The 19606-nt window shown below is 35.4% G+C and overlaps 1 protein-coding gene across 2 annotated transcripts in view; it reads left to right on the plus strand.

Moving 5' to 3' along the window:
- The window catches only part of mRpL15 (mitochondrial ribosomal protein L15), a 93836-nt gene that overhangs the window by 23825 nt on the left and 50405 nt on the right, over window positions 1-19606 (plus strand). For both annotated transcript variants that reach the window (XM_085825362.1, XM_085825361.1), the window contains exon 2: window positions 2066-2217. In XM_085825362.1, the coding sequence (XP_085681488.1) occupies window positions 2093-2217 (125 nt within the window). In that variant the 5' untranslated portion in view covers window positions 2066-2092. The remainder of the gene's footprint in view (window positions 1-2065; window positions 2218-19606) is intronic.

Here is a 19606-nt window from a genome sequence, read left to right on the forward strand (position 1 = left end):
TTTTATTATAATTTATATAAAAAGGATAAACCTAACTGAATGGAAGCATAAGAGTAAATGATTATTTCAGATCATTATTATAATTTATATAAAAAAAGGCTAAACATAACTTGAGTGGCTACCGAGTTATAGCTAAAGCATTATTTCATCTCATATTCAAACATAAATTTCTATAATGAATGATGCCTTTGTTTGAAAAATTTTGAAAAATCCACAGTGGTATTAAAAAAGGATTTAAAAATTAAACTAGTATTTCAATGGCGTCTTAAGAAATATAGAACTATCTAAGCTTACGCAATTTGAAATCAGCGTGTACGCTAGATTTGGCACTTTTGCGCATAAATTTTTGCTGCAATTTTTTTACGGACCTCAAAACGAAATAGTACCTTTTTACTTCCTTGTATGAAGTTTTATGGAAGTATTGTAATCGCGAAAAGGTTCAGGCAGCATATTTCAATGAAAATATCCATTTTGACCGCTATCGAATGCAATTTAACGATGTTTTTGTATGATATCTATACGTAAGGACAGAATAAAAGACTCGTTTCCTCCAAAAAATAAAACTGCTTTAAAATTAATTCTAAAGAGAATTTTTCGTGGCGTCTGTACGAACGTATGTACATACGCATCTCACATAACTCAAAAACGAGTAGCCGCAGAACATCGAAATTTTGTATATAGGACTGCTATAACATGTAGATGTGCACCTCGTATTTTGGTTGCAATCGGCTGTACCAAACGTATATAAATATATTTATATATATATCCACTCTGTTACCCGTGTCATTAATCTCAGTTTCTTTACTCGTATATGTTTGTAAATTGTACATTTTTTGCTTTAAAAATGATTGAATTATGTTGTTTTTATGTTCTGGTTAAGGTTTTTATGCCTTTAGTAAATCTGTATGCAATATTTTTAGAATTATCAACAATTTTAAAGTTGTTTAAGTGCCGCTAAGCCTTTTTTTTATGGCGGCCATTGCTTGTTTACATTTGAAACAGCAGACTAGTGGATTTGCTGCCAATCTAGAGAAACTTAGCTTCACAACAACAAAGATAACGCCTTCATTTGTTATTGCCAATTAAATTATGCTTAATCCTTTCCGGAATTTTTTTTGGGAAATAAGTGTTTAAAATTTACTTTGTAATTTTTAATATAGATATTTTGAGTTTTTTGAATGAGAAATACTCAATCGTCTGTGAAAAACTGTTTCTTTTTTGTTTTGTTTGCTTAATTTCTTTTATACATCATTCTAGCTTTATTATAGTATTTGAATAGAACATGTGGCAATGATTAGATAATTCTGTTCTTTAAATGATATAAATTTTGTGCATTATGAGTTATAATATGAACGAAATATAATACTGTTAAGCAAATCTAGCGCCAGAGTGTCGCTATGGTAAACAAATACTAGAGTGAATTTTAAGGAATGCATTTATTCTATTGTCGTTTATGCACTGTCGGCGAAGTAAATTTAATTCAATCCAATAAGTTTAAATGAAATGCAAGAAAAAATGTGTATAATTTAATATTCCGTACGAGGAAGTTGTGGTGTACACATCAGATTTTTTTCTTATGTGGTATAAATGTGCTTCAGTTTTTCCTCAAAATGTTCTGAAAGACATTTTTCCTGAAAAAATTGTCTTTAGGTACTTTGCAATTATAAATTATGAGCATAATCTACATCTTTAAATTTTAAGTTGTAGAAAAGTTGAGCAGAGTCATTAATCTTTGTTAGTAAAGATATTTTGAAAAAAAAAAAACATTGTAAATGCTGATTTTGATTATATGATTTTTTTGAACTAAGGGAAAGTAAATAATTGACATGAGATTTTTGATTTAAAAACTGTGTATGCCAGATTTTTATCTAGCAGCCATTAAATTTAAATATTTAACTGTCAAAGAGAATAGGTAATTTTGGAAAGAAATTATTTAAACTATAATGTTTTAATAAATTATGGAGCTTAAGAATGAATATTTTCTAGCTAGTGTTGTTTTCTTAATTTGCTAATATTGTGTTATATTATTTAAAATATTTAATTTGCTACTTCGAATTCCTCTTAGGGCCGTTCGAGAGGGCAGCATGGTGGCATGACCCATGGACATGGGAATAAAGGCTCTAAGCAGCGATGTTCATATCCAAGGATTGGTTTTGAGGGTTATAACATGCCATTTTATTTGAAGGTCCCAAGAGAACCATACTATGCTGGGTTTTGGTAATTATTTTTTCTTCTAAAAATGGCATTACATATTTTAAATATACATAAAAAGAAAAATTAGGAGAAAGTTTGTAATGCTTATATATTAATTAAAACATGGCATAGACACTGGCAAGATACTTTTCCATGTTCTAAATGAATATCAAATGTAACACTTTTCTTTGAGTGATGAATTTTTAGTAGTAGCAAATGTTTCTACAGCTTTGTGTAACCATCTATTTGTGTAAAATTTAAAAACTATATATGAGGGTTACTATTTATATTTCTGGCCTAATAATGGAAAAAAAAAAAAAAATATGATAAAAATTGGTTTTATTGTTTTTCAAAGTATTCTCCATGGAGATTACTACACTTTTGCATGTGTTTGAACCAGTTTTTGTAGTATTTTTTTCATTCTGATTGAGGTAACTGCTTCTATGGGTGTCGCAAATTGCTGACCATGTAATTTATTTTTGATCTACAGGAATAAAAAAAAATGTCATTGGGTGCCAAATCAGGGCTGTATGGCGGACGACCCATCAATTTGATGTTTTGCCCTCTCAAAAATTCTTTTGTTTGAGCTGATGTGTGAGAGCTTGCATTGTCATGATGAAGAATGATTCGCCGCTTCTGCTTTTTTTCACATGTCTGCGATGACTTCTGGCAAACAAATGGTTATGTATAATTTAGAATTCACAATGCTGTGTTGCTGTAATGCGACTGTCGCCACATAACTATAGTGCCGAGAAAACAGGCAACCATTTTCTTTGATGTGCTTCTTCCACGAATAACTTTTGATGGATTTGTCTCATCTTGGGAAGACCCATATAGTGGACTGCTGTTTTGTTTCAGGCTCATAAGCATAGATCCATGATTCGTCACCTGTGTAGATGCATCTTGAACGTATTTTTCCAACATTTCCTTGCACCAATTGACACGAACCATTTTTTGAGTATTTGTCAGATTATGCAGGATCCAACGCGAACAGAGCTTTTTTATGGCCAAATGTTTATGCAATATCTTATTGATACTTATCATACTAATGCTCAAATAGGCCTCAATCTCACGGTATGTCACGTGACGATATTGCTTTATCAGTTCACACATAGCATCGATATTTTCTGGGACAAGAACTTATATTGGCGATCTTCACGGAATTCGTCCTAGAGCGAACACCGACCACATTTGAATTTGTTATACTAGTTGTTTACAGTGCTGTAGGGTGGTGCTTTATCGCTTTATAAAGAATTAAGTTCATCAAAGCACTCTTGTTTTGATAATCCATGTCGAAAGTAATGAAAATGCTTATGAGGCAATTCCATTTTTTTGCCTGAAATGAATTTTTGTATTCAGTGTAAACAAGACAAATCATGCTACAATAGCAAAACATTTTGAAAAAGCTATGATTAATAATATCAAACTTTCAATTGGAATCGTCTATCATTGCCTAGCAATACTTACTGTTGCCAAGGTCAGAAATTATAAACAGCAACCTTCGTATATGTGAATTGTAACATATTACTAATATGAATTATGCAAGATCTGCATAAATTATACAAGATACAAGGTAGTGACATGAGATCTATCAAGAATTAAAAATACAAGTAAAGTACACATGAAGAATAGCCACATAAAGCAAAAAATTAGTGATCAGAAATACTGCAGCTAATAAAGTCTGAAAAGTATTAGGTTGTTTGCAAAGTTCTATCTTGCTATTCCATATAATTTTTCTGCCTGTTTTATGCTATTTCTGATAAAATGACTTTATTTCTAGCTTAGGGGGGAAACCCTGTTTTTCCTCCTTTCATTGTGTCTTTGTCAGATGTATAGTGGCATTAATTTTTGTTTCAGTGTGGAATTAAAAATTAGAAACTTCCTTTATTTTAGAAGAGAGAAAGAGGGAATGGGGAATGCTAGCCAAAGAACTTGCAAAATTTTTGTGGTTTATGGAAAATTATGCCGCTCCTGATAATGCAGTCAGAGGTGTTTTAGAAGTGCTGAAAGTTCAGCCTTATTGATGATTGCCTTTTGTTTTTAATTTGTATGGACATCTCCATCTTCAACCCTTTGACAGGCATCACACCTTTTTTTTATAAGTTTTTATCTCTCAGATGAAAGCTGCAAAATTGCATTTAAAATACATACAATTACCGTAATTTCCAGAAGAAACGCCACAGCGTTTACGTGTTTAAAACTTAAATTTTCACAGGGTGCGGCGTTTCTACCCATGCGGCGTTTAGGTGCACTAAAAATATTTCCTATGTTAGCCATTGTACATAGTTTAGATGGCCTTGTCATTTGCATAGACTGGTGCTGTTCCCACACAAAAGACCACTCAGTTGCTTTTTGCGAATGTTATTTTGTTTGCATTATTTCCCTTGAACGTATTTACATGCCTTATTCACCCTAAACGAGATCTCAGAACAATAACATTCTTCCCCCTTTCAAATCAACAATCTCATCAGTTTGAATAGTCTCTCACTTCTGCCATTCGATGAATCTTCCAGTGCCCATTCTCTCACCACCCCTGCCTTTACTGCAATTTTTTTCAAAGGCGGATACGACTCCTCTTCCCTCGCAATAACGAACTCTGACGTATTTCTTCTTCAGCATGAATCGAATTTTCTTGACATTCTGCCAGATACAGATCCTATCAGTTTGGGTGCAAGTACTTGTTGGATAGTTTTTAAGTAAGAAGGGAGTGGAAAATTTTTGAAAATGTCACCTAAACGGCACAGAAGCTATACTACTGGTTTTAAGCTTAATGTAATTTCACATGCTGAGCAAATTGGAAAACGAGCAGCAGCTCGAGAGTTTGAAGTGGACGAGAGATGTATTCGACATTAGAGAACTGAAAAAGAACTTCTTAAAAATATGCCACAACAGAAACGAGCCAAAAAAAATGGTACTGTAAGGTGGTCGAATCTAGAGGACGACCTTGAAAACTGGATAAAGGAGCAACGAGGAAAGGGAATGGCAATTTCGACTGTAAAAATTCGCTTACAAGCAAAATTTATAGCAAAATGAATGAATATAAATGATTTCAAAGGAGGTATAGCAGATTTATGAAAAGAAAAAATATTTCTGTGCCTACTAGAACAACAGTCAGGCAACAATTACCAATGGACTGGCAGGATAAAAAGGCAACTTTTCTAAAATATGTGACAGATATTATTGACCAAAAAACACTTTTTCGTTCACAGATAATAAATATGGATGAAACGCCGTTAGCTTTCGACTCTCCTGCAAACAGAACTGTTGATGAAACTGGTGCAAAAACTGTATCTGTGCTTACAACGGGGCATGAAAAAATGTCATTTACATGTGTGTTAGCATGTACCGCAAATGGTGACAAGCTAAAGCCGATGATAATTTTTAAACGAAAGACTATTCCAAAGGCAGATTTTCCTAATGACATAATTATTTGTGCAAACAAGAATGGCTGGATGTTTGAACCAATCATGCATGAGTGGCTACAAAAAGTTTGGTAGTGTCGTATGGGATCTTTTTTCCAACCAAAAGGGTTATTGATAATAGATTCGATGCGTGCTCATTTACTTGAGTCAGTGAAAACCAGATGTCAAAAATTGTCTACGACCGAAGCAATAATTCCTGATGGTTTGACAAAAATCTTACAACTGTTAGATTTATCTTGTAATAAATCCTTCAAAGCTGAAGTCCGAAGGTGGTGGAAGTGTTGTATGAGTGAAGGATTGCATACGTATACCAAAAGCGATAAAATGCGTAGAGCATCTTATGAAGAAGTTGCAAAGTGGGTAGGAAGTGCGTGGAAATCGGTAAAAACATCGTCAATAATAGCAGGGTTCAAAGAAGCTGAAATTATATCCTTAGATAAAGAGACTGTAAACCAAGAGGATGAATGTGACGATCTGGAAGACTTGGACTTGGATCAGGATTTACTAAATCTTTTTAATTCAGATAGTGAAGAATAAGATTTTGATGGCTTCATATGATGTATAGTTTGCTGTAATTCCTTTTGTAAGTAAAATTTAAAATTTCCTTTTTTCATCCAAAGTTAATATTTCGTTGTTGCAACATTTTTTATAATATAGTCTGAGTATTACAAATATGGACTTCTTTAGTGGGTAAATACAAGTATATATGTAAAGCTAAATATACTTTCCACATTTCTTACTTTTAATTTATTTTTGAGTTATGGTTTCATTTCATGCATTTTTCTTAACTGGTATGTCATATATCAGGACTTAGGTTGAGATTTTGCATCTATACGGCCCACGACGATGTCATGTGCAATTTAATCTATTGCGGCGTTCCTGTGTAATTTTAATTTTTTTCCCGCCATTTTTCTCGAGTGCGGCGTTTATGCTGATACGGCCTTTCTTCCGGAAATTACGGTACGCCTTTTAGTTTTCTAAATGTATAACAGATATACACCCATAATGGTAAATTCCATGCATAATTATATTTTTATAATGCACATTATGACTGTGGGTGCACTTTGCTCCTCCCAATCGTGTACAGCTCACATTTCTTAAAGAATGGGTTAAATTAAAAAAGGTAAACTCTACAAAGCTAGCAGAAATGCAAAGCAGCGATACAAAGGGAAGAGACGGAAGTTGCGATGCAATTGACCTTTTATACGAATTCCATTTCAAATCACATGACAGTTTAATGTACAGGATTTTGGGTTCAGATTTCATTGGTAAGTGCACATCAGAACTGCAGGGAGAAATATTTATTGCTGTTATTTTTAGAATGAAACAAAAGTTAAAGAGCTATTAATTTATTATTTGAAAATTAAATTTTATATTTTGCATATTGCCCTCCGTTAAGAAGAAAAGGGCTAGGTGAGAGAGAAAGCTCTAAAGCATTAGCCAATGAAGAGAAATAATTTGAAAAATATAAATCCTGAAATTTTGACCAAAAAAATTATTTACATAATTGCAAAATATAAACTCTGATAATATTTTAGAGTCCTTTAAAAATTTTCAGTCCAAAAGTCTTTGTGTTTTAGAGTCCACATAATTACGAGGCGTATTCGGAAACTAAGTAGTACTGTATTGAAAAAAAAAAAAAAAATAGTAAAACAATTTTTTTTGAATCCAATCTTATTTTTACATGAAAATACATGTCTTAAACTATTTTTCAACGTAGTTTCCGCCAATGATCAAACCCTTGTATTAGTGGGTGACCAGTTTTTGTATACCGTCGTCAAAGAAACTTTCCGCCAGTTTCGATAGCCACGACTCCACAGCATTTTTTGTGTCATCGTCAGACCCAAAGCGCTTGCCACCAAGCTCGCGCTTCATGTGCAGGAACAAGTGATAGTCGGACGGCGCCAAGTCCGGGCTGTACGGTGGGTGATCGAACTGCTGTCAATGAAACTGTCGAATTAACGATTGAGTGACACCAGCAGTACGGGGCCGAGCATTGTCATGGAGCAACACAATTCCTTTACAGAGCATTCCTCTTGGTTTGTTTTGAATGGCACGCCTTAGCTTTGTTAAAGTCTCACAATATCGTGCCACATTAATGGTTTCACCTCTGGGAAAAAATTCAGTAAGCAAAACGCCTTTCCTATCCCAGAAGACAGTGCACATGATTTTTGTGATGACATTGTCACTTTGAACTTTTGTTTTTTTCGGAGAATGAGTGTGTCTAAACTCCATCGATTGTTGTTTCGATTCTGGTGTGAAATGACACACCCAAGTTTCATCACCTGTCACAATTTGGTTTAAAAAGTTTTCTCCCTCATCACTGTACCGCGTGAGAAATGTCAGGGCACTACCAAGTCGCTTTGTTTTGTGAAATCAGTGAGCATTTTTGGAACCCATCGGGAACACAGTTTGCGATAATTCAAGCGGTCAGACACAATTTCGAACAAAACAGTACATGAAATTTGTGGAAATGCCTCTGAAAGAGTTGTCATTGTGAAGTGTCTGTTCTCATGAATTGCTTCATCAACTTTCCTTACCAAATCATCGGTGACAACAGAAGACCGACCACTCCGAGCCTCGGCGTGGACATTTGTTCGACCTACATTAAACATTCTTACCCACTTTCTCACCATTCTATCACTTATCACGTATTCACTGTAAACTTCTGTCACTTGACGATAAATTTCGGCCGGTTTAACATTCCTTGCGTTCAAAAATTTAATCACAGCACGAATCTCCCAGTCAGCGGGAGAACTAATTGTCTTAAACATTTTGAATGTGCACAGCAAACTGAAAACACAACATAGAGCAACCAAAATGGCGACAGTTGAAAGTCAGTGAACAAGAAAGACTAGTGCGCATGCGCGGGACGCCTACCACAGCGCTGCGACGGCGCTAGAATGAAACGGTACTTAGTTTCCGAATACGCTACATAGATTTTTCCAGGAAAGGCTTTGCACACAGTATCGCAGTTGAAAACAATTTTTCATATACATTATTTATTTTGAATAAACACAAAAGTTCAAAACATAACTAAATTTCAATATTTGAACATCATAAATTTTATAATAGTACAGTACAAAGTCCGTAATCCGCACTCATCGGGACTTCGGTGATTCTGAATTATAGATCCTCAATTTAAATCTGGTAAGACGGCATGCAGAAATTATACAATTAACAATATGAAACCGTAATTTATGAAATAAAGAGCAATTATGATCTAAAGGGTATCAAAATTTACAAAAAAAAAAAAAAAAAAAAAAAAAAAAGAAAAGAAAAGAAAAAAAAAAAAGAAAAAAGCTTAATACTTAATTGTTTACTTTATTAAACATTTCTTTCGATGTAAGTTGTTTAAGTTGCTTCATTTCTTGTGCTAATAATTCCTCTTTAATTCTATAAACAGACATAATTTCTTGTTCAATTACAAAGTTCCAGTGTTCAAGTCCTGTAATTGCTGTGTCGAGAATACCGACTAACTTGTCAATCAAAATGTTTTTGTTTTCAATAATCTCTCTGTCTCTTTCTTCACTATCGGAAGCGGTATTTTCTGGATCTAGAACCATACTACAGATTTTGCCGTCCGTTGATTGATGATTGGGGCATTGTCGTTGCGATGAAAAACTTCTGTTATATCATCTTTGTTTATTACCGCTTCTCCACATTTCTTTACAAAATCCAATAACTGGAAAATTTCACCTTTACTTTACGATGTCCGTAAACCTTCAAATTTGCGGCTATCATCTTCATCGTCCTCACCATGAAATGTGGTAGCTGGCCACAAATTATGCCAAGTATTTTTTAACGTATCTGGAGACACATCATTCCAAAGCACATGTGCATGCATAAATGTGCATTAACACGCATGCCTAAAGCATACAAAAAAAAGTTTGTGGCTTTGAGGTCCGGATTATAGATCATTCCGGATAATGGACGTCTGGATCACGGACTTTGTACTGTATTACTAAAATTATGATTTTTACTGTTCTATTACTAGTAGTTCTATTTCTAATTTTCTTATTTTACTCAAAACTGCATCATTGAAAGGGACAGCAGGACCCCACAGCTTTCTCAGATTTAATCATTTCCATCTATTGAGCAAAACCACTTAAAACTGCTCGTGTTGTATCATGAATGGTTACGTGTTACTTTGGCAGTTGCTTACAAAGTCTTCCATTCCTTTTTTAAAGGCAACTGGCCTTTTGAATTGCACTTTACATGCAATTATTTTTTATTCATTTATTTTTTTATAAAAAATTTTTAGTATTTTTATATGCATCATAACTGTACTTAATATTCTAAACATTACATATATTCTACATTACACTGGTGTGCAAAAATTAAGGACGAAGTCGAAAAATTAGCATATCAGCTGAACGAAGAGGCAGAGCGGACAGAAAGACCAATCAGGAGATTAAGTAAGGTGATGTACGGTAGCACATGCGCAGATATTCAGGTAGACGTAATAAGGGAGTGTCTGAGTAGTATACAGCATGTTGTCGGTGTAAGATCAGTATTTCTGACAAAGAGATTGTGATGCTAAAGCAAAGTTTAAAGTTTGAAAAAAAATTAAACATTTAGCAGTAGTAGCAATAAAAGCTCCCTGAGATACCATGTTGTGCAGACATTGAAGACAATAAAAGGTTTTGAACTTAACCAATTTATTAACAATATAATAAAGAATAAAAACACAGAAAATAAATTTCAACAATATCAGAGTCTTAGGAAAAATATAATATAACCATCATTCATCAAATAATATTTTTACCTGGTCTCCAAAACATTGGCATTCAATACAAACAAAAATGTCCTAAACATTAATTATGCGGCCTAAAAATGAAGTTGGCTGCACATTCAAAATGTCCATGATCAATGGTTGAGAAAACACCTGAAAATTTAAATGAAGTTCTTGAAAGCACTTAAAACCGGCCTAACTCCGTTTGCACGAGGAATCGCCGCTCACGTATTTTAAATGCCGTCTTTATTGAATAACATGGATGCCGCCCATGGCAGTCACTCACATGGTAGCCTCTGGAACCAAGGAATTTATTCCGGAACAATAATCTTGTGGACATGAACCAAGGAACCCCATTCCGGAACAACCATCCCGCGGACAGGCACCAAGGAACTTTATTCAGGAACAGCCATCCCGCAAACTGGAACCAAGGCACTTTATTCACCGGACTGCATGCATCCTTCTGAAGGGGATGGAAACCACACACCCAAGTGCCAGGAAAGCAGGAACTAGAAGGCTAGAAGGGTTGAACTAGAAGCGACGTGAGATAGATTATAGCAGAAGTAGGAATGACGTCATCTCACGGCAACCAATCAGCTATCGGCACGAATTGGCTTTCCAGTTGACGTAAAATCACTTTCGTTTTTGCATCTCAATTAGGTTGAAACAGTCCGATCTCAATGCAAACAGTGGTAGCAAGAAAAAGAAGTAGAAGTAACATATATTACTTTAAAATAAGAACTAAACTAAATAAATATTTCAAGGAGGAGAGATGATGCAGTAAAAGGTTTACAATAAGTTATATTTTCCAACAAATGCCCCCCACATCATCATCTCTGACCTGAAATAAAAACTGAATGCCAGTATCTTTACAAAATTCAAAACAAGAATAAATAAATATCACAATTTCATTCAATTCAGAAATTTTTAAGAAAAATTTTCCTTTGGGAACATCTTATCCCATTATTCAAAAAAATTTACCATAACAAGAAAGTCCAACGTGTTACAAAACAATACAAAGACATATATATGATCACACACTCAATACTTTTACTCAGGGCCCTGGTCACTCATATAACATTCTACACTATACAGTTTTACATTTACCTAATATCCATCACATATGACTTATAACATATTTTCAAATTTCAACAAAACTCTTAACTTAAATACACACAAAAACAAATTTCATAAGAAAATTGTTCCACAAAATCTTATCAGGTTATGCTTAGTCAGTGGTTTTGTCATGGGATCAGCCAGATTATCTTTACTTGGAACATATTTTAAATCAAAAATTTCCCTGTTCAAAGATCACAAATGAAAAATAGTTTCACATCTATATGTTTTGTCCTTGAGTTTTCAATGGGTGACTTTGTAAAACATATAGCAGCCATGATATCAGCAAACAATATTGGCCTCGAAACATAGTTACTTGCAATCTTAAACTGAATGCATTCATCCAAAATATTTTTAAACGAAACTAATTCTTTTGCTGATTCAGTCATGGAGATAAATTCAGCCTCCATAGTAGACAAACTCACTCCCCTTTCTTTAAATGTACGCCAAGATACAGGTGATTCTCCCAACAAAGCTATTTGTCCACCAATAGACACCATATCATCCCTGCTTGAAGCAAAATCCGAATCTGAATATACATTGAGCTTCAGTTCCTTGCATACCAGTTTAAATTTGTGCTGTCTGGTATTGGAAACGTACCCTAAAAGTTTAAGTAATCCTTCCCAGTGAAACTCACCAGGATTGCTTTGGAACTGAGAAAATATATTAACAGCATAAGCTATATCCGGACGAGTACGATTGCAAAGAAACGAGAGACATCCCAAAACATTTCTATAAGGATAATTCATCATTTCAGTCGTTTCTTCTTGTGTACTGGGACTTTGAGACTTTGGGTGTTTCACACCTTTAACTATTGGGAGGGAAGTAATTTGTATTTTAAAAGACTTGAATTGATCAACTATGTCTTCTATATATAATTGCTGATGAATTAAAACACTATTTTTCTCATATTCAAATTCCACACCCAAAAGCTTTCTTGTTTTACCTAAAATTTTCAAATCAAAATGTGAACTCAGGACTTTTAATATTCTTTTGGCCTGAACTTCACTTTTTCCAAACACAACTATATCATCAACATAAACCAACAGAATGACAAAATCTTTAAAACGATAGACACAATTACACCACTCAAACTTGATAAACCCTAGGTTACATAGTGTTCTATCCAACTCGTAGTACCATAATCGCCCACTCTGATGCAAACCATACAAGGCTCTATCTAAACGAAAAAAGTTTCTTTATCTCGCTCTACAAAACCCTGAGGTTGGGACATGTAAATTTCCTCTGATAAAGGAGCGTAGAGATAGGCACTTTTTTCGTCGCATTATATATTTGCCCATCTAAGGTGTGCAACTAAAAGGGAGAAGAAGAGCCTTATTACTGAAAAGTTGACTACAGGCGAGTAGGTTTCATCATAGGTATCATATTTAATTTGCCGATAACCCTGAGCCACTAAACGAGCTTTAAAACGAACAATGTTTCCAAATTCGTCACGTTTAATGTTGAAAATCCACCTGCAACCTAGTGGAGTCTTGTCTTTAGGAAGTGGAACAAGATGCCATACCTTATGCTTTCGCATGTTGGCCATTTCCTCTTCCATTGCCTCTATCCATTTAAGCTTTTCTGTGGATTTCATTGCCTGGTTAGAAGTGTTTGGAATTGAAACCTCTAGTCAGCTATCTCGGGTATATGACGTCGAAGGAGTGCCAGTTGGGTCGATTTCACCACTAAGGTATTGCTTCTCTTGAAATCAAACAAAGTAGGATCATACTGAATATTATGTTCAGTGCAATACCTTTCTACATCATTTGGTGATCGTAGTCTTTGATTAGACCCCCTCTCAAAATAATACACATCCGTACGAGTGCCGTCTGGCCTTGGAACAGGTTTACAAAGCCAAGTTACTTGTCTCAATGTAGATTGAGTGTCAGTGCCAATTGTAGAAGAAGGTACATTGGTATCGGTTCTTTCCTCTATTTCAGGAAAATAACCAACTGGAGTATCAGTAGATTGGAACTCTACCCTTTCTTCAGACTCCAAATCAGGAAGGGTGCCCAGTGCAGCTCCACTGCCACTTTTCTGCATTCCAATTGACTCTTTAAAAGTAGCATTTAGGGTTTCTACTACCTTTTGCTCATTTTCCAACCAAATCTTGTACCCTTTTGTTTGCACACTGTACCCAATCAATCAGCCCTTCGTTGCCTTTGGATCAAGCTTATTCCTTTTAGCCTTTGGAATTCCCACATAGGCAATCGTTCCAAATGCCTTAAGGTGACGTACTGATGGTTTCCGCTTAGTGTACAATTCGAATGGGGTTCTATCTTGGCCCTTATGACAAATTCTATTAAATGAATATGCAAAATACATTACTGCATCTGACCAAAATTCGGAACTCATTCCACTATCATGTAAGATTGCACGTACATTGTTGAGAACTGTCTGATTAAATCTCTCACAAACTCCATTCTGTTCTGGAGTATATACATCTGTAAATTTGTGCTTTACACCATTTTTATTACAATATGACCTGAATTGATCATTATCATATTCTCGCCCATTGTCAGTCCTAAAGTATTTCAACCTAAGGTTCAAAGATCTTTCCGCACATGCTATATGCCTTTCAAATACTTCAAACACCTGACTTTTCTCAGACAGTTCTCCACAATGGGGTACACTACCATGTAACGAGAATATTCGTCAATAAAGGAAACGAAATAACGTTCACTATTCCTACCTGGAATTTTAATAGATCCCCATACATCAGAAAAAACCCTTTCAAGCGGCCTCTTTACTTGAATACCTTCTAAGGGTCTATAGGAGATTCTTCTTTGTTTATTGATTTGGCAATGTTCACAAAACAAATTAGGTGAGTGCTTTAACACAGGAAGACCTCGAACTGAATGTCTCTTACTAGTCCTGACAATAGCACCATAATTTATATGACCAAACCGACCATGCCATAATTCACTATTATTATGCTGAACTGTGGATGCCTCAAATTTTACAGATTTGCCCCCTTTTTGACTATTTTCGGGAATACATGATAGTTACTTCCTATCAACTTAGCTTTGTACAAAGTTTCATTTTCATCATCAGTAACTTTAATTTGCTCATTTTTACCATAAAATCTTGCTCCATTGATATCCACCCTAGGTCCAGATATTAAATTTCGTCTCAGTTCAGGTGAGTATAACACATCTTTAAGCAAAATAACTGTATCCCCAAATTTCATTTTAACAGTACCCTTCCCATGAATTGGAAAAGTTACCCCATCAATAGCTACTAGCATATTCTCATTTTTCACAGGAGAAAAAGTATCAAACAATTCATGATTTTTACAAAAATGATGAAATGCAGCCGTATCAAATATCCAACTATCATCGTTTTCCTCCAAATTGTTAACATTAGCTTGAGCTATAAAATGGGACTGAGCATGGGAATTATTTTTACCTTTACTCAACTTGGGTTTATTCTTACACTTAGGAGATGTTTTATTACTACTGGATACAGCTGAGGAAACAGAAGAAGCAGGTGAGGGTGATCTGGAAAATTACCTTTCATTCTACAGTATTTTTGAATATGACCTAGACGGCCACATCTATAACACTTGAGCCCTTTAATCTGCTTAAATTTGTGTTCACAGTTAGTACTTTGGACTTCTATAGTCTTATTGGAGTTTTCCCTATCTATCTCTCTTAAGTTAAGACGCGTTTCCTCTGCTAGTATTTCAAGTTCAACATTTTTAAAAATGAACTTTTCATCTGGCCACCTCAAAACATTCTGAACTACTTGATCAAATTTATCTGGAAGGAACCTAAGAAACTGGAAACATATATATACGTCTCTTACAGCCTGATTAATATCAGCTAATTGTTCAGTTACGCGTTTTAATCTAGAAGAAAAGAAACTAATACTTTCATTTGGCTTAATTTTACAATTTAAGAACTCTGAAAACAGGGACATATGTCTTGACCGATAATATGGCTGGAAGTATTTGGCAAGCGTATTGCATGCCACTACCGGGTCATCAATTTCACATATCAAGTTTCTATATTCAGGGCTTACATTCATATAAATTAACGATAATGCCAAATGACTTCTATTTTGATAGTCGGCAATAATTTCTTTTGTAATACCCTTAACATCATTTAAATCAGGACATTTTTCAATACCTTTGACCAAAAGCCATGCATTTTTTTCATTTAAAACAAATTTCATATCTTTGGACCATGTAAAGTAATTACATGCCTCAAGTTTAGCAATATTATGCATGACACTAACAGTAGCCATATTTGAATTTTAACAAAAACCACCCCCCCCAATCTCTTAAGTCCTAAATTAACTTTAAACTTCAAAAGTCTGCACCAAAAATAACTCAGGGGCTGGTGGCCCATAACCAAAATGATGCTAAAGCAAAGTTTAAAGTTTGAAAAAAAATTAAACATTTAGCAGTAGTAGCAATAAAAGCTCCCTGAGATACCATGTTGTGCAGACATTGAAGACAATAAAAGGTTTTGAACTTAACCAATTTATTAACAATAAAATAAAGAATAAAAACACAGAAAATAAATTTCAACAATATCTTAGGAAAAATATAATACAACCATCATTCATCAAATAATATTTTTACCTGGTCTCCAAAACACTGGCATTCAATACAAACAAAAATGTCCTAAACATTAATTATGCGCCTAAAAATGAAGTTGGCTACACATTCAAAACGTCCATGATCAATGGTTGAGAAAACACCTGAAAATTTAAATGAAGTTCTTGAAAGCACTTAAAACCGGCCTAACTCCGTTTGCACGAGAAATCGCCGCTCTCGTATTTTAAATGCCGCCTTTATTAAAGAACATGGATGCCGCCCACGGCAGTCACTCACATGGTAGGCTCTGGAACCAAGGAATTTATTCCGGAACAATAATCTTGTGGACATGAACCAAAGAACCCCATTCCGGAACAACCATCCCGCGGACAGGCACCAAGGAACTTTATTCAGGAACAGCCATCCCGCAAACCGGAACCAAGGCACTTTATTCACCGGACTGCATGCATCCTTCTGAAGGGGCTGGAAACCGCACACCCAAGTGCCAGGAAAGCAGGAACTAGAAGAAGGCGAGAAGGGTTGAACTAGAAGCGACGCGAGATAGATTATAGCAGAAGTAGGAATGACGTCATCTCACGGCAACCAATCAGCTATCGGCACGAATCGGCTTTCCAGATGACGTAACATCACTTTCGTTTTTGCATCTCAATTAGGTTGAAACAGTCCGTTCTCAACACAAATAGTGGCAGCGAGAAAAAGAAGTAGAAGTAACATATATTACTTTAAAATAAGAACTAAACTAAATAAATATTTCAAGGAGGAGAGATGATGCAGTAAAAGGTTTACAAGAAGTTATATTTTCCAACAGATTGCACGCCGTATAGCAGTTAAAATCACACCGAGTTGCTGCCTCAGCTTGAAATGGCGAATAATCAATCTGTTAGACGACATCTGGATGCTTTTACCTGAGGTCGAATCATTGGGAAGTTGGAGGAAGGCCGCAGTGTGACAATTGTGGCTGAAGAGTTCGGAATTGCTCACAGCATCGTTTCATGACTTTGGAGACAATTTCAAACTACAGGAACAGCTATCCGGGGGTTTAGTAGTGGTCGTCCACGAGGAACCACACCCGCAGATGACTGGTATATTGCCTTACAGGCCAGAAGAAACAGGCGGCAGACAGCGGGAGAAATTGCTAGACACACGACAGGCTACTGGACGACCGATATATCGCGTTTTACCGTGGCCAGAAGACTGCACGGTGGTGGTCTGTTTGCACGACGCCCTGTACGATGTGTACTTCTAACGCCTGCCCATCGGAGAAGGCGTTCTCTGTGGTGCCGGGAACACCGGAATCGGAGAGACAATGAATGGGGACGAGTACTCTTTACAGATGAGAGCAGATTCAGTCTGAGTAGCGATTCTCATCGCATACTCATCTGGAGAGAGCGGGGAAGCCGCAATCATCCCTCGAACATCATTGAAAGGGACAGGTATGGAGGTGACGGTGTTCTCGTTTGGGGAGGCATCATGCTTGGTAGTCGTACAGACCTTCACATCTTCGATGCAGGTTCAGTCAATGGAACCCGTTATTGTAATGAGATTCTTCTTCCACATGTGCATCTTTTTAGAGGCGTTATGGGTCCACAGTTCCTTTTCATGGACGATAATGCACCATGTCATCGCACAGTAGCTGCCGAACAGCTCTTAGAGAGTGAGGATATTGAACGTTTGGATTGGCCGACACGATCTCCGGATCTCAATTCCATCGAGCAGGTATGGGATTTTCTAGGCAGATGCTTGGCAGCTCGTACCTTACCACCAGTAACGATTCCGGAGCTTCGATTGGCGCTGCAAAACGAATGGGCAGCAATGCCTCAACAACTCATTGACACCCTCTTTCTCAGCATGGGCAGACGCTGTGAAATCTGCCTAGCAGTCAGGGGAGATCATATCCCCTATTAAAGACAGGATGTTTCTTTCTGGACACCCATCACAGGGATGTTTCGGCCTTCAGTCGCATTGCGCTCCATGCTACTTTTTCAATAAAGCTTCTTTTTATCCCTCTGATTTCTCTTTTAGTAAGTGTTGCTTACATTACTCATGTCCTTACATATTGGGGATCTTATGGTATTAAATGTGTTGATTTGGAAAGCTTTTGTACAAAGTTATATTGAAAAAACCATCTCGTCCTTAATTTTTGCACTCCAGTGTATATTCAAAACACAATTCTATGTCCGTTTTTTTGTACCAGTTTTTCAAAGTTTTCATTTGGTACTTTTCTGTTTCGCCGGAGCAAATCGCCAAGCAAACTTTATTAGCGACAACATACAGTATACACATAAAAAATTTTAACAAATATTAGTTCTTGAGAATTTTTTATTTTAAAGGCATAAACATTTTAATATCATTTAAAATTTTCTAAAAAGATGTTAATTTGGGAATTTGCTATGGCTTTATTATTCAACATCCTAATTCTCCGGTTCATATCACGTCACCCCAAGTGATCTCATCTCACATAAACTACACTACAAAAATCAAATTCTCTCAGTAATTATCTACATTAATTTCAAGTTAAATCTTAATTTGGGATACAAGTTTAACTGAAAGAATTATTTCAATTCGTACGAATAGCTTACTCAGAAACTATGTAAAACTGCAATGCTTTACTTCACTAGTGCATTCTCATTAGAACTGATGAATTTAACCTTTGCCTTTTCTATATTTATGCAACAGTGCTTCGTGTGAGCAGTGTGATTGCATCCTAAATGACTTAATTACCGCGATTGGCCTTAAGGCATAAAATTAAACTATCTGATAAAAATGCTATGTAGTTGTATGCCAGTACTGAAAGAAACAATCAATCTGATAAGAGATAGCTGCGACTTGTTTTAAAAATGAGACGTAAAATGTTACCAGCGAGGATATTCCGTTTGTTTGGCATCATTTGTACCATTATTGGCGACTTTATCGCTTGCGCCGTGAAAGCGGTAAAGTACCAGTCATTCAAAAAACAATTCAAAATTCTTAAAATTCAAATTTTTAAACAACAGTCTCATTTCTAATTATTATTACAGTAATTTTAATGACCTTCCCTAAATAACATATTTACAGTTGTTTAAATTTGTTATGTAATTATGTAAAACATAATTAAGAAAAACTAAATTTTGGTATCATAAAATTTCAAAGCAGTACTTAATAAAAATCACTTACTTCATGGTAATGAAAAACGTTTAGAATACATCATTTTCAAAATAACATTAAATTAACTCAAAATTTTTAAATTAACAAATCATATTGGAAATATTGAGTTATTTCTTAAACAATATTCTGTGCTTTCACAAATAACCAGAATCAAATTTCAGGACTGTTTCACTAAATTTAGATGCAAAATTTAAAATCTGTTGCATAATTCTCATTTTTGAACACTGAAAAGAACACCCAATAAAATAGCTGGAGAATCCATGCCACACACTGAAAACGGATGTAGACCAAACATTTAGCATAAGAACCTTGAACCACTTGGTTAATATACATGAAGATAGATGTTTTCTTTTTACTTCCAACTTTTGATCACTAGTTATAAAGCAGAAACAGATTACAAGTTTAAGCACTAGAAACTCAGAGGAAAAC

This window comes from Stegodyphus dumicola, chromosome 10 (assembly GCF_044657685.1).
Source record: "Stegodyphus dumicola isolate Sdum_Otavi_A_Nest chromosome 10, ASM4465768v1".
Taxonomy (NCBI): Eukaryota; Metazoa; Arthropoda; class Arachnida; order Araneae; family Eresidae; genus Stegodyphus; species Stegodyphus dumicola.